At 33.6% G+C, this 15,249-nt stretch overlaps 1 protein-coding gene across 1 annotated transcript; it reads right to left on the bottom strand.

The window, feature by feature from the left end:
• Positions 1-1,127: 1,127 nt before the first annotated feature.
• Positions 1,128-10,340, bottom strand: LOC142628029 (uncharacterized). The gene is made up of 13 exons (XM_075801967.1): positions 9,903-10,340; positions 9,662-9,806; positions 7,947-8,029; positions 7,153-7,212; positions 6,847-7,056; positions 6,385-6,513; positions 4,863-5,540; positions 4,293-4,485; positions 4,017-4,210; positions 2,986-3,090; positions 2,683-2,822; positions 1,677-1,955; positions 1,128-1,568 (listed from the first exon to the last, which is right to left on the bottom strand). Exons 1-13 carry the CDS (start codon positions 10,269-10,271, stop codon positions 1,304-1,306), a joined length of 2,850 nt encoding a protein of 949 aa, XP_075658082.1. The 5' UTR covers positions 10,272-10,340; the 3' UTR covers positions 1,128-1,303.
• Between the last annotated feature and the right edge of the window lie 4,909 nt (positions 10,341-15,249).

Genomic DNA, 15,249 nt, shown 5'->3' with positions numbered 1-15,249 from the left:
GTGGCCCGAATGGGAACAAGGAGGACCGAAGTGGACTGAATAGAACAAAATGGACCAATGTGGACCGAATAGAACCCACATGGACCGAATAAGAACATGTAGGACCGAATAGGACTAATGTTGACTAAATAGGACCGAAATGGACAAAACTAAAGTGGACCGAATAAGACTTGAATATTTATCATTTTTATTGCATTTTTAGGGCTCATATTTCTAATGTCTATTTTGTTTGCATTTTTTAACTCAAAACTAAAGAGCGGCCCAAATATAATAAAATCTCATATTTTTCAGCCCAAAAATTAAGAAAAAAAAATGAATTTTTGAGCTAAACTTGAAAAAGCAATCTACAAAAAGAATTAATTTAAGGCCTATTAGTCCAAATTGGACCAAAATGGACTGAAGTAAACCTAATTGGACTGAAGTAGACTTAATTGGACCAAATAGTAATTGTTTAATTTTTAGGGAGAATAAATTAGACATTATTTTACAATTACAAAATAATTAAGGTTTGAAACTATTAATAATAATAATAAAATAAGATTTGGAACTATTTAGGGGGGAGTAGTACTCCTCACTGCTTTGATGAGTCTGAGCAAGCAAATCAAATAAAAAAAATAAAAAAAAAGATTTTGAAGCCCTTATCAAGGGACCATTACATATTTTGTATTGATCTATTTTCACTTTAAAACAAATTGCAAACACCTACTTTTACGGAAAAATATACCTATCACCTGGTGTATGTTCCTCTCTCTCTCATAATTGGTGGATTCCATTAAAGAGTGAGACCCACCAAATGTGAGAGGAGAAGCATATACCTGTTGCCTGACAACTCAGCCGGTTAACAATGGTATAGCTTCTTCTGCAGTATTGCAAAAATTACAAACTAGATTGCTGGTTGGACTTTGAGTAGAATATTGAATAATGGATCCTTCTCTATGCCCTTAATGTACTTCATAAATTCATATTTCAGTTTAATTTATCCTAGTTTAATCCTGGCAAGGGTACACAAAAGATTGATATTTCTATCTCAAAAGACACTAGCCAACTCTGTTAAGAGTATGCATCTCAAGAAATCTGTTCAAGGGTCTCAAAATGCGCTTAGAGTCGACCTAGCATGACTCAATATGAGAACGGAAAAACTTGCTTATAATTTCTTAAGTTAACAATAATAATACAAAAAATCAAAATTGCGCCTCTGATTCCAATTCCAAGGCTTCATTTCACTTCAATTCAAAGAATATTATGTATACCTGAACACCACCTAAATAATGATAGCATGTAATACAAGAATCAGAAGTCAGATTCATCTTCCCCTCTTCCTGCCTTTTCCTAATTGTCCAGATTTTATACCATGTTCTTGTTCTTGAAGGAAAGCTAATGCCTTCCCATACTTCTCTGCTCTTTCTTTTTCCCGTAATGCTCTTTCTTTTTCCTTAACCTCAAGTAAGAAAAATGTGTCTTTCCGCAATTCACGAGCTGCCCCCTTAGCTTCACGTTTTACTTGTTTCTGCAACTTTCTCTTCTCAGCCCGTTCACGATCTGGATCATAATCTCTACCCTTAACAAAGCTGCAAAACAACATGACAAATTCTCAGATCCAACCAGTTATTCTCAGTAACATTATCTATTGCAACAAAGTTTTAACATGTGGTTAAGAGCAGGGGAAAGAAAATTACTTCTCCTCAAATTTTGGATTCAGCATTTTGATAGGCACTGGCTTTTGCTTCCGCATTAGAAGTGGTCGCCGCAGCTTGTGATGTTCATCTACTTTTGTCTTAATGAGTTGAGCAACATTTTTAAATTTATCTTGCAACACATGTGGTAAATTTTCCTGTTGTGCCGCCTCACGTAACAACATTGAAATTGGCAAGAACATTTCAGGAAAGGAAGAAAATCCCTCATAAATGTTAACATATCCTTGTAGGGTTTCAATCATAGTTAACAACACACTAGCCCTGCAAATTGGAAGGTCAATTTAATCAAATATCAACAACTTACAGACGTGGAATTTTTTTTTTCTTTTCATTTTTGAAGAATAAGTAATCTTCATTAACAACAAACGACAAAATCTCCTGAAGGACCAAAACAGAGGTACCAACACCTAAACAACACAACAGCCGCAACAGGCCGCCCAAGCCAAAAGACAGCGCAGAAAAACAAACAACAGCATCTTATAGATTCATTGTCACAAGCTCTAAAAATCAAACCCCCCTAACAACTCTTTTTACAAATCACAGCAGGATTTAGACCCCATTTACAGCACAGCACTCAATTCAGAATTGAGTCTCCGCAACACATACCACTTTCTATTCTTCCTCTGACATCTCACTGAGAAGTGGAAATTCTTAGAATATTATGAAATCTAATATATTTGAAGAAAACCGTATAAGCCCCAACATTTTGGTAAAGATTTTTAACCCACATACTTCTAGGAGTAAAATACATGTCCATACAAACCATTTAAAGAAACCAATCTTTACATTGTTGCTTCCGTCTAAATGGAGAAATTCTGAGGTTCAGTCTTAAACAATGTCTAGTAGAAATAAAGAAATGCATAATGTCTTCACAAGGCCACTATACCACTCTAAGGGATATCACAATGTATAATCTAGTTCCAATACTACAACACATTATAGCATATTCAAGAATAAAGTACTGAACCAAACCCCATCAACTACCAACCTGAAATTATCAGAGCTGAAAAAAGGAGAGTCCTCAGGCATGTCCATTATCATGATGAAATTCAGAGGACTGATCTCATCTACACAATTACGTATACAAAGCAAGGGCCTGAGTGCTTTTAATTCAGTAAGATGATTAAACTGCAACAAAATAAACAGAGAATAGTCATTTCTTCGTGCTACTTTAATATAGCGCCCATCAAGTATAGTCTGAAGCATATGCAAGTTGATGAAGAAAACCATTATGCATCTTTTAACATTAAAACTGTCACAGAAATCACAAATAATGCATTAGGAGTCATACCTGAGAATCCTGACATGAAACTGGCTTCTTGTCTGTAGCTGCCATCAGCAAAGTCTGGAGAAACATTATTGCTTCGGGACAGAACTTCTGAGATTGTCTAGTGACCTGCAACATAAATTAATCAAATGAATAACCTGAAATTGCAACTCTTGCAGGAAAATGGGATGACATAAAATTCAATCGTGCAGCAGACATTATATTAACATTTAACAATTAAACCCATATTAGATCACTCAAAACTTCATTAATGACACATTAGGAAAACTAAAAGGCAAAATCAAGGAGTACAGTATACTAAGAGAGAGGTATGCATAATGAACAAAATAGTTGAACAAGCATAGAAGTCAAATGAAATGAATTTATTACACCATTGACATGTGGAATATTGAAAAGAACTTCAGTAATTTCCATCACTATCCACAATGTTGCACAACGCTTCAACCCAGACTGAATCAGATGGTGGAACAGCAACTGGCCATAACCCGGTCAGGTCATACTTCAACCTTTTTAGTTAAAAACCAAACTGAATAATGTTTGCTCACCATCCATCCACCATAAGGTCATGGCCAGTGGGTTGTGCTTTAACAAGTACTACAAGCTGGATTGAACCCAGGTTTATCATTTATGAACTGTAGCTAATCATATATAAGGACCCATTACTTTTCATCAAACATTAGGCCAACAGAAATTTTCATGACCAATATTTAAAGCTTCTTATGTTAACTCTAATCATTATTTCCAAAATAAAAATAATTGTTCATAAACACATGTTTTAAGCTGTGTGCCTATTTTTGTATAAAGTGTTTTATATTATATTAATGACCTATGAACCCCAATCCAGGTACTTTCCAGGTCAATGAATTATCAGGGTTTTAAAACATTGGAGTTGAGGATAACAAACATATGATGGTAGAAATAATGCTTGTGTAGCACAAGTCAAGACTCTTCAACAAACCTTGTTATTAAAAATTTCATAAGTAAAATGCACTAACTATTGAAAAAGAGGAAATAGCAAATAGGTTTATACATACAGAGAGAAGCACAGAGCATAAGAAAGATCCAATAGCACTATCCCGACCCGACACAATGGGACAGCGCATCAGATATTCACACATGAGCAATATTGCTGGAGTCATGACCACATGACGGAAGTCAGAGCATGGGAATATCATGGACCAGAGCCTCAAGAGAAACAACGTTTTTGAAGAAGGCCAACTGCTAATTTCTGCAGGAACAAAAATAATCGAATCATGTTGGGGAAAAAAATAAAATAAAACAGCAGTGAACAAGTATTTATCAGGTCTAACCTGGGTCTTTGATGATCTCACAAAATTGTGTTCGAGTCCGTAATATCCTCTGACGAGCACATATTGCAGCAAAGTACGGAATCTCCACACTCATCTCCATCAATGGCTTCACTAGTAAATTAAGTAGCTCGAAATTCAAAGGATTTTTATTTGCTAAGATGGCAAAATACTGAAGCAATACACCATAAAATACCTATAAAGGAGCAGCAATATTGATAAGTATCTAAGTTGACTCACCAACATCTCAACTTGTGATGTTTGAATAAAATTTTTAACAAAATGTCGTGCCATTATTAGATTTCATATAAAATGAATGCTCAAAGGATAATTTAGTTTGTTATGAATTATTAACTATAGTTACGAAGACAAACAGCAAAAAGCATCGTAAAAAGAATGCACAATAATATCTGGATGATATTAGTCACCTTATAAAATCCACTCATAATTATATGATAACATTAAAAGCCGAGCCAGGCTTTCTGGAATTTAAATCAAGTTTCCAAGAGATGGGAAACCTTGGTTTACAAAGTAAATATATAGTAGTCATAATAGCAACCAAAAGTTTCTTACTTGCATTTTCTTTCTATTTTCCGCCGCAAGCTTGATTGCATTGCTTGCCCGAATTCGACTGATTATCAAAATAACCTCAGTATTAGAACGATTGTCCAACAATGCACATAAATCCTCCAAACTCTTTGGAGCTTCAATTAAGTAGGGAAGGTCTGGTCGAGTAGAAACAGTTTTACCATCTGCTTTCGTTTTTTTGGCATGTAGAGAATCTCCATCTTTGTTACTAATTTCAACAGAATCACTTTTCTTTGCCTTTTTCTGGTCTCTTGATCCCATTTCTTTCTCATTAGCATCTTCTTCTTCTTCACCCTCTTCTTCATCATCTTCCAAATCTGTGCCAATATGATCATCGTCACTTTGTTCCCAGTCCTTCAATGAAAGTTTATTTTCACCTTCATCATCATCTTCATCGGATCCTTCTTCGTCACTATCATCTTCAGCAGTCTCTGAGTCACCAGAAGAATCATCAGCTTCACTATCAGAATTATTCTTGTTCCTTCTTGCAAGAACCTCATCCACCCAACCCTTTTTAGTCCTAGGCTCTTCTTCAAGTGAGAAGGAATCAACAAGAGCATCCCCCGATATGGATCTCAGCCCCTTGGTAGATGGTTTGTCAGAATCATCATTGTCTTCATCACTGGCATCTTCAGGAGCAAGCATTCTCTTTTGTCGCTCTTCCTGAAATGTAGTACATAATACAAATTTGTAAGTCTTCAAGTTTATATTAAAAAATAATGGTGCATTTCATACCACCACAAAGAAATGAAAATCCTTTTTGAGGTCACAATACAGTTTCTTTCCAGATTCCTTTGAAATTTTTTATTTATTTAAATGCAACCATACTAGAACCCCATTTTCTTCACAAAATGGTGTTGACATGCAATCACACCAGAACTAAGGGGCAACAACAAATATTTCAACTTAAAATTGAAGATATATAACTCAATAAAACAGGACCCACATTCTCAAAGCTCAATGACAAGTGTGCCAATCCATGCATATTGCATAGTGTACGTTCAATATCTCACTACCATTGACTTGGAAGAATTACAATTTTCAAATAACTTGTATTAGAAATTAGTATTATACAGGATTAAACTCAATATTGGCCAAGCCAAGCAATATTCAAGAACCCTAATAAGATATTCAGAAACTACATACTAAAGTCACTACCAACAGTAACCAACTGCAAAACCGGTCATGTTAACAAGAACTACGAGTTTGTTTGGGATTTGATGAAAAGTTCAACTTATTTTGAGTTTTTAGCTTCTTTTGGTACTTTTTCATGGGTCCCATTGTATTTTTTGGTATTATTCATAGATCTTATTGTACTATTCAACTAGCTTTTAACTTCTTCTTTTTTTCTATACTTTCAGCAAAAAAATTTCAGTTTTAGCTAAATAAGTTGTTCTAAATCGGACTCAAAATATCATATTAGCAAGCATGCACATGCACCCATACATACGCACGCACGCACGCACACGCACACGCACAATTATCATTGAGTATGAGGCACTCATACCTCCAAATGCTCTAGTCGTTCTCTCTCCTCTTGGGCAATCTCCTCAGGAGTCTTCGTCCTATCTGAGGGGCGAGCACGCATCTCCAGTGCCATCTCTTTCACAAGTTTATCATAAGAATCAGGTTGATCCTGCCAAATACAAAAATTTAAAGCTTGAAACTGTGAAGTAGCCAAACACTACACCATTACAATGTATGTGAAAAATGATAACCTAAGGAAAGACACAAACAACCCTCCTGGAGATGGTTTAAGAATCAGAAAACATTGTATGCCAAGGTGAAGATTTGGTGGGGCAGCAAGGGGGAAGAATAAGAAATGAGACCTCCAACAACAGAGGCTAAATTAGAAACCCCAAATGCCATATTTCTTGAATAAAAGTTGTTAGGATCTAACTTATCCACCAAAAAATAATAATAATAATAATAGTTGTCAAATTCTAGAACCTTCATCAGAAGACCATACCTGATTAAAATTTTCTATTTTTTGAGTTGTAGATGAGTTATCGTTCTTCCTTTCATTTGGAATGCTCTTGTTCACAAGAGCCTTCAAAGCATTCATCTTGCCTGGTTCAGTTAAAGATAATAAGGCCTCAGACTGCACCAAGGATGTGAAGTTTTTGTCCAAGTCTTCCATCAAACGTTCATTTTCTTCCTTCTCTTTTGCTTTTTGAGCCTTGAAGAATTAGTGGAAAACGTAAATTGAAGAAAAAGATTGGAAATAAATGCAATTTCATTTAAAAAGCAGTTTCAATAACATAAAAAAAATCACCTTAAAAAATTTGCTCTTTGAGATAATTTCCTCCATCACTTCTTTCTTGGTTTTGTGTCTCTGCAGTAAAAATACAATTCTTTGAATCAGTTCAACACATCATCTAACATCATCCAAACACAAATGAACACGCAAGCACCCCCAAGCACATGTGTGCTTGCACTCACACACAGACACTTCTTCATTAATAGATAATACTGAGAATTTGGGGAATCCTCCTTAATAGACAAAATATTCCTATTATGTCAATGCCAATTGAATCAATGTTACTAGCTGTGAATATGAAAGTCACTTCCAAGAAAACACATCACTTTCTTACACTTAGAGAATACATTCAACAAATGACATAATCCATTCCAGGAATATGATTTTGGGTCAGAAAACTCTAATCTTCAGATCAGGAAACGTGTATAAACTAAATGATTAAAACTACATAAAAGGAGTTGCCAATCTAAGTAATCAAGTAACAGTACGAGGATCACCTGGCATCAAGACAAATTATGTCTTAAAGGAACAAACACATAAAGGATAGAAAAAAACAATCATGATTGCATAAAGCTGCAAAACAGCTCACTGCCACAAGATGGAATAAGGAAAAAAAATAAACTCCCAAAAAAAGATAGTAAAAAAAGAGCAATTAGGAGATATAAGACTAAAACATCAAACAAAAGAATCCAAAATAAGATAGTATCCTCACATTAACAACCTAAATGGTCACACTAATTAGGGATCCAAGTTACAAATAATAATATAACATGTGAATATCAAAACTAAGATAGCAAAACAGGCCTCACATTTTCTTCTCCTTCAATCAGACCACTATCCATTGGATCCTGTGTCTTAGGACCATGAAGTTGCTTTAAAATGGCTGACTCTTCTGCACAATCAAAAGTATTGTTGATGTCATGGACAGAATCCCAAAGAATGAAGAATCAAACACCAAGCAATTGCAACTGTCTAATAAACCTATCACAAAAATAAACTACAAAAACCATATTGTACAATTCTGAAATCCAAGCAAGTTTACTAAATGTCTAACTGAACAACAGCCTATGAAAGTTGCTCAAATGTTCATACCAAAATGTAGTACCTTGGGGATACTAATTCGAAATAAAAATAAAGATATACAAACTAGTGACATAAAAACTAAGATAGGGCCAATTTTTAAATAGTTGAAGATCATTTCAATACACCTTTTCTTCTATTCGGGATTTTTTTTTTTTTTTTTTTTTTTTTTTTCCCATTGAAATGTCATATGTTGAAGATCCAAAGCTTTTGGCAAGGAAAGGTTCATCAACAATGTTCCTGGGGTTGGAGGAAAATCCTGAAGATTAGAGGGTTAGTGAGATTAAGAATTAAATTCCAGGTCGGTGATGGTTCTAGCATATATTTATGGCATGACAATTGGCACCTGGATGGCCCTCTGCTTTTAGAGTATGGGCATAGTGTAGTCTATGATGCTGCTAGTTCTACTACTTGCTATGCTGTCAACTGTCATTAGTAACCAAACCTGGGCATGGAGACCTGCTAGATCTAAAAATATTGTAAGTATATAGAGAAAGTTGCCTGAGGTAATTCTTGGTGAGTCTGATCAGGTGGTATGGATGCATACAAATCAGATATAAGGCTCCTGTGGTGAATTGGTGGAAATTGATTTGGTTCTCACTTTCCACAACCATTCCCTAGGCATGCATTCATCTGTTGGCTTGCAGGGAAGGATAGGGTGCTAATAAGAGATAGATTAGCTAAATGGGGTGTTGGTAGTGATGTGCTGTCTCTACTATGCAGAGCTAGTACAGAGAGTCGAGCCCAGTTGTTCTTTAATTTCCCTGCAGCTAAAAGACTTTGGAGAGTGATAATTGGTTTAAGACAACCCAGAAACTGACTGGGGAAGAATTGTTGAATGGGCTGGAAACAACTGGAAAGGGAGAAGTTTAAAGGTCATAACTTGTAAGCTTGGATTTGGTGCTACTGTATACCAGTTTTGGAAGCTTTGAAATGCTTTTCTACATAAGATACAAGATGCATTGACTCTGAGGATTGAATAATTGCTGCCATCAGAAAGCAAGAGCTAGAATTGAGTTCAAAATTTCATTTCTCTATACTGATGAAAACAAAGACATTTTTTGTAGATGGGGTTTCAATGTTTGTTTACTTTCATGCAGTCCTAATGCTAACTAATCTGCTTAGATATATTGGGCTGTTTAGGCATGGAATTGTTGTAGTTTTTTTCAGCTTGCCCTGTACTGTGTTGCTTTTCTTAGCGTGTTTCAATGAAATTCACTTGATTATCAAAAAAGAAAGTCATATTTAAAACCAATTTAGTATTATCCAAGAGCAGTTTGTAAAGTGGAAATATCCAACGGGTGGATCTTTCATCCAAGAGCAGTTTGTTCCTTTTCTACATGTGTAAGCAGCTATACAACAAATACCCCAGTTACTAGTTTCGCGAAATCAACACAACATTGTCAACAAAGTGTTCATAACCAAATACTTAAAATCCACATACCTTCATCATAATCTTCATCAAAAGGCAGCATCTCATCCTCAAAATCATCCCTTTCACCACCAAGACCTCCAAATCCAAAACCATCCTCTTCGTCTTCGTCTTCTTCTTCCTCTAAATTAAACTTGCTCTTTTTCCCCAATTTCAACTACAAAAACCAAACCAAACCAAACCAAACCAAAAATTTGAAAAACTTTTACAAACAATTCTCAATTTCGATCAATCAAAAATAAGAAACCCTAACCTGACGGTGGCGCTGAGAGCGGAGAAGGGCTTTATCGAATTCGGGAAGCGCTTCTCCTTGTTCGCCGATTCGGTTATCCAAGAAAACCGAAGACTTGGTGCTTTGCTCGTACTCTTTGAGCAGAGTCTGCTTCCTCTTCTGGATACCAAGAGAGCGAGCGAGACCAATGCGGCGCTCTTCGCCCTTTCGCTTCTTTCCGAGGATATCGAATTTTCTTCGAGACCAAATGTTCTCGAACGGGTTCGGTTTTGGGATAGGCTCCGATACTTTCATGGATTTGGCCTTTGGTCCTGAAGACTTCGTCTTCTTCTTCTGCTTCTTGTTCTTCTGGTTGTCCATTGTAGCTGTGGGTTTCGAAAGCTTAACCATTGAAGAGAGAGAGAGAGAGAGAGAACACAGAGAATCACAGGGTTTAGGGTTTTAACGGAAGGGAAACCCGAAAACGCACCGTTTCCCGGATTTTATTATATATAGTCACAAATTAGAATTTTTAATAGTTTTTCTTTTTCCTCCTAAAAATACTTTTTTTTTAAACCTTAAAAATAATTTTTTTTAAAAAAAGGTGACAAAATTATAGTATCTCATAAAAAAAAATTACAAATTTATTATTTTTGTGAAAATAATACATGACTATTCATTCTTAAATTTAAAATAAAATACCTAATTTGGTATGAGTAATGAAATATTGTCTAAGAGTTTTAAGTTTTGTTAATTATGCACTTTTTAGACCGTGTATCAATGCTTAGTTATTTTTTTCATTATTTTCTTGAGTTCTTTTTTTTTTTTCCTTCAATTTTTTTTTCTTGTGATTAATTTTTTGGTCTTTGTAATAAGAAGAGTGCAAAGTTATACGATAAGATGTCAATTGTAAAGAAAATTGAGTTGTTTGAGAAAGTGGTTGGAATGATAGTTTCCAAATTTGATTGTTGATTGGTGTATTGTTTTGTTATTTGCGAGTTATAAATGAAATTATTTTTTTAAGTAAAAAATTCAAACATATAAAAGTTTAACCAAAAAAACAAATCTGATAGTACATTAATAAAGCTAAAAATATATTACAAATACAACATAAATAATTAATTTAAATTCAATTTTTTATATAAAACTTATTGATTCTTCAATTCCTTGATAGCATATGACTTATTCAATGTTATATGAATTATTACGTTAAAACATCTAAAACAGAATTTGAATGAATATGTTTCTATTATATAATTAAGTTTAGCTTTCTTACAAAATTTCAACTCACCTTTTCAAGTAAAAGAGAAAAAGCATACGTAACTACATATGAGCATGTTTGTATGTATATATATACTTTTAGGTTTAGACCCCTATCAAAAATATTAGTAATTAACAAGTTTTAACTACGATTTGTTAATATATATATAAACCGAAGTCTTTAATTTTTTATTGACCTCTCTAAAGTTTGCCACATCATTATCATTTTTTTAAAATAAAATTATTTTTGTTTAATCCAAACTTAACAAAAAGCGAAACTCTATCTTTCTAACAAGTCCAATTTAAACTCAAACGTTAATAATTTATCTTCAAATTTGCAAGGTTAATCATGAACACTATAAAAGTAGTGCAAATCTCAATATTTTTTAAAGCCGAGTAGATGTATGAGCTCTTCTTCTGTTATTTTCTTCTCCCCTACTTTGTTTAAAAAAATTATTTTACGGTTTTTCATATATTTTTAAAAAGTAATTTTCGTAAATAAACTATCAAACTCTCTTTAGCCGTTTCTTACAAGATAAAAAAAGCTTGCATTAATTGAAATTTAAGGTTACTGCTACTACATATGTCTTTGTTTCACCTCATGATACAAAATTTTGTTAATTTCTTGGATAGAAAACTTATATACAATATATTAAGAGGAGGTATGACTTTCAATATTTCAATGTGGACTCCTGCTCAACATTTTTTAGCGTGGGCCACATGCTAATAATGTTTGTTTAAAGTTTAGACCCGTTAAAATTTAAAACTTATTACTTTATGGGTTCGTGTGCTTTTTTCTTTTTCTTATATTTTTCTTTTGTTATTCTTTAATTATATATCTTTTTTGGCATTTTGAAAGTTTTAACATCTGAATATGTGTAGTCACATACACGCACGCACGCGCGCGCGCGCACACACACACACACACATATATATATATATATGTATATATATATTTATTATCTATAATTTGTAGACTTTGAATCTTTTGATTCATTTCCTAGTAATTTATATATAACCATTATATAGTGCATATAGTTAGGTATAATAAATTAGGGGTTGATCAACAAAAATCAACATGTTGCTCCACGCCCTGTGATGCTTATTACAGATCATGACGCTTGAGTGTACCATTAACCACCACCCTGGGCTCCAAAAGTCTCTAAGGTGAAAGTGAAAACTGAGTGCATAGATTTCAGGCCCAAATAAACCTAATCTTTTATGGAACTTTAAAAAGGTGACAAAACTATAGTATCTCATAAAAAAAAATTACAAATTTATTATTTTTGTGAAAATAATACATGACTATTCATTCTTAAATTTAAAATAAAATACCTAATTTGGTATGAGTAATGAAATACTGCCTAAGAGTTTTAAGTTTTGTTAACCTAATTCCAATTATGCACTTTTTAGACCATGTATCAATGCTTAGTTATTTGTTTTCATTATTTTCTTGAGTACTTAAGTATTTTTTTTTCCTTCATTTATTGCTTTTTTTTCCTAGTAATTAACTTTTTTTTTTTTATCCTTTTAATAAGAAAGAGTGCAAAGTTATATGATGAGATGTCAATTGTAAAGAAATTTTGAGTTGTTTGAGAAAGTGGTCGGAATGATATTTTCCAAATTTGATTGTTGATTGGTGTATTGTTTTGTCATTTGTGAGTGATAAATGAAATTATTTTTTTAAGTAAAAATTCAAACATATAAAAGTTTAACCAAAAAAAAAAATCTCATAATACATTAATAAAGCTAAAAATATATTACAAATACAATATAAATGCTCAATTTAAATTCAATTTTTTATATAAAATTTATTGAATTTTCAATTCCTTGATAACATATGACATTCAATTTTATATGAATTAAATTAGTATTTAGACAAAATTTATTATGTTAAAGCATCTAAAAAAGAAATTGAATAAATATTTTTCTATTATATAATTAAGTTTAGCTTTCTTACAAAATACCAACTCGCCTTTCAAGTAAAAGAGAAAAGGCATATGTAACTAAATATGAGCATGTATGTGTGTGTTTATATATACTGTTAGGTTTAGATCACGGTAAAAAATAGTAGTAATTACCAAATTTTAAGGTCGAGTTGTTAATTAGATCTACTAAGAAAGTCTTAGGTTAATCAAAGAAGCATCAATATCATGCACAGTAGAATATATATATATATATATATATATATATATATATATATATATATGACACAAAATATGATGACTTAGGAAAGTTTATAAAACAACTTATTCTAAAGGAAAAACCTATGGGACTTGACCTAATTAATCCCGAAGTAACACTTTCATTCTAAGCTAGAGACTTGACCTAATCAAGAATAAAAATCCATAATAAATCTAATTTCAGTTACTGAATTGAGCTTTGAATCTCACAAACCTCCTTTACAGTGAATTGCTTCAACGTGAACCTCCAATCCACTCACTTCAAAATCCCATTGAAGATTTAGATCTCCAATACAATTGATAGCCGAAGGTTAGCAACTTGAATCCACCGGTTCAATAAGCGTGTGAGTGATCACCGGTAATGACTTTGAAAGAGTAGTAGGCACAAACCTCTAGATCTCAAACTGAGCTACTACAAAGTCCTTGAAAACATGCATTAGGGTTTCCCTTAAGGATTGAGTGTAGTTGGACTGAAACCCTAATCACTTATTGGACTTAAAATGGTGAAACATAAATCAGCAAAATCATCTTTTGAACGGGCGAACTTTAGTTTCAATCTGTTAAAACCATTGAAATGTGTTCCTTGAATATGCAGCTTCTCTATTCTTGTACACTAAGTGGCAATAAGTTGAGCATTGTCTAATCATATCTGTAGGCACTATGATCTATATCTAAACAAGTTTATGTTCACCTATTTGCCAACAAACCCTATACAAAAGTATAACTTAATATATATTAGTCACAAGTTGTTACCGACTTCTTCAACCGTACCAAAAGAGCACTCAATAATTAAAGTGTTCAACTGTTTCAAGGACTGCATTGCACAACATATGTGACAACAACGCTATATAGATAACCCCTTCTATAAGATTCTGCAAAGTAGTAACTGTTTTTGACTCCTTTGAGTAAGTTTGCTTGACTTCCTATTTACTAAAGAAAGGAAAAAAGTTATACATAATTGCTAGTAATTTATATGTAACCATTATATAGTGCCTATAGTTAGGTATAAATTTAATAAATTAGGGGCTAATCAACAAAAATCAACATGTTGCCCCACGCCCTGTGATGCTTATTGCAGATCAAGACCCTTGAGTGTACCAGTAACCACCACCCTGGGCTCCAAAAGTCTCTGAAGGTGAAAGCGAAAACTGAGTGCATAGATTTCAGGCCCAAATAAATGTGTCAGTAGCTGGGAACTCTAGCTTTGAGAACTGCTTCTTTATTAAACACACAAGGGCCCGAAATTCTTGACAAACACCAATAGCGACAAATGGTATTAAATCATCAACAGTACAGTACTCTACATAGTACACTGCAGTAGGACCGACCAACTAAACTGTATATTTAACCCATAATGAACAAATCAATGGTGATACGGTGAAGAGGATTGGAGTTCCATTAACATAACTACTGCACATTGATCTTAGATTTATGAAAGTTCAACATCAACCATAGATGCACTTCTCTTGCAGACAGAATTTTACTTACAAATTGGTTTGCTTTTTGGTAAAACCATGTGAAAAACATGGCATTGCTACATAAAGTTGCAACCACTGCATTGCATGATGAGGCTGAGAATTGTGACAACCGACAGTTCCAGGTGGATCTAAGTGCTCCCCCACCTTTTCCTAGTTTAGTTTCCATAAATGTTAAATCTTTTTCAAAACTGTTGCGATAAATTTTGATTACATCATTTGTATATGCTCAATCTCTAACACCGATTTTGTTAGTATCAATCACAGCATATCAACTTAATAATTGTAAAGGGTTTATGAAAAAAAAAATTGTATTCTTGACTTCATTGCACCAAGAATATTTTAGGTCTCCCACCATGTGCACTCTTGGTATCACTGTAGCAACTGGAAGAGACCCTAAAGGGATCAATGGACCCCATTGTCTCTCCCTTAACCATAATAGCCAATGGCCCAAATAATGACACTACACAC

This window comes from Castanea sativa, chromosome 3, assembly GCF_040712315.1.
Source record: "Castanea sativa cultivar Marrone di Chiusa Pesio chromosome 3, ASM4071231v1".
Classification (NCBI taxonomy): Eukaryota; Viridiplantae; Streptophyta; class Magnoliopsida; order Fagales; family Fagaceae; genus Castanea; species Castanea sativa.
The sequence above is the reverse complement of the archived record's forward strand: the minus strand, read 5'-3'. Positions and strand labels throughout refer to the sequence as shown.

What these genes read in the sequence shown, in the direction of transcription:
- LOC142628029 (XM_075801967.1), bottom strand. Translation starts at nt 10,271, where the DNA reads ATGGTTAAGCTTTCGAAACCCACAGCTACAATGGACAACCAGAAGAAC. An exon ending in AAATAGAAAATTTTAATCAG is followed by an intron (nt 6,514 to 6,846) that starts GTATGGTCTTCT and finishes TGTATTTGGCAG; the next exon opens with GATCAACCTGATTCTTATGA. An exon ending in TTCAGCTCTGATAATTTCAG is followed by an intron (nt 1,956 to 2,682) that starts GTTGGTAGTTGA and finishes TCCAATTTGCAG; the next exon opens with GGCTAGTGTGTTGTTAACTA.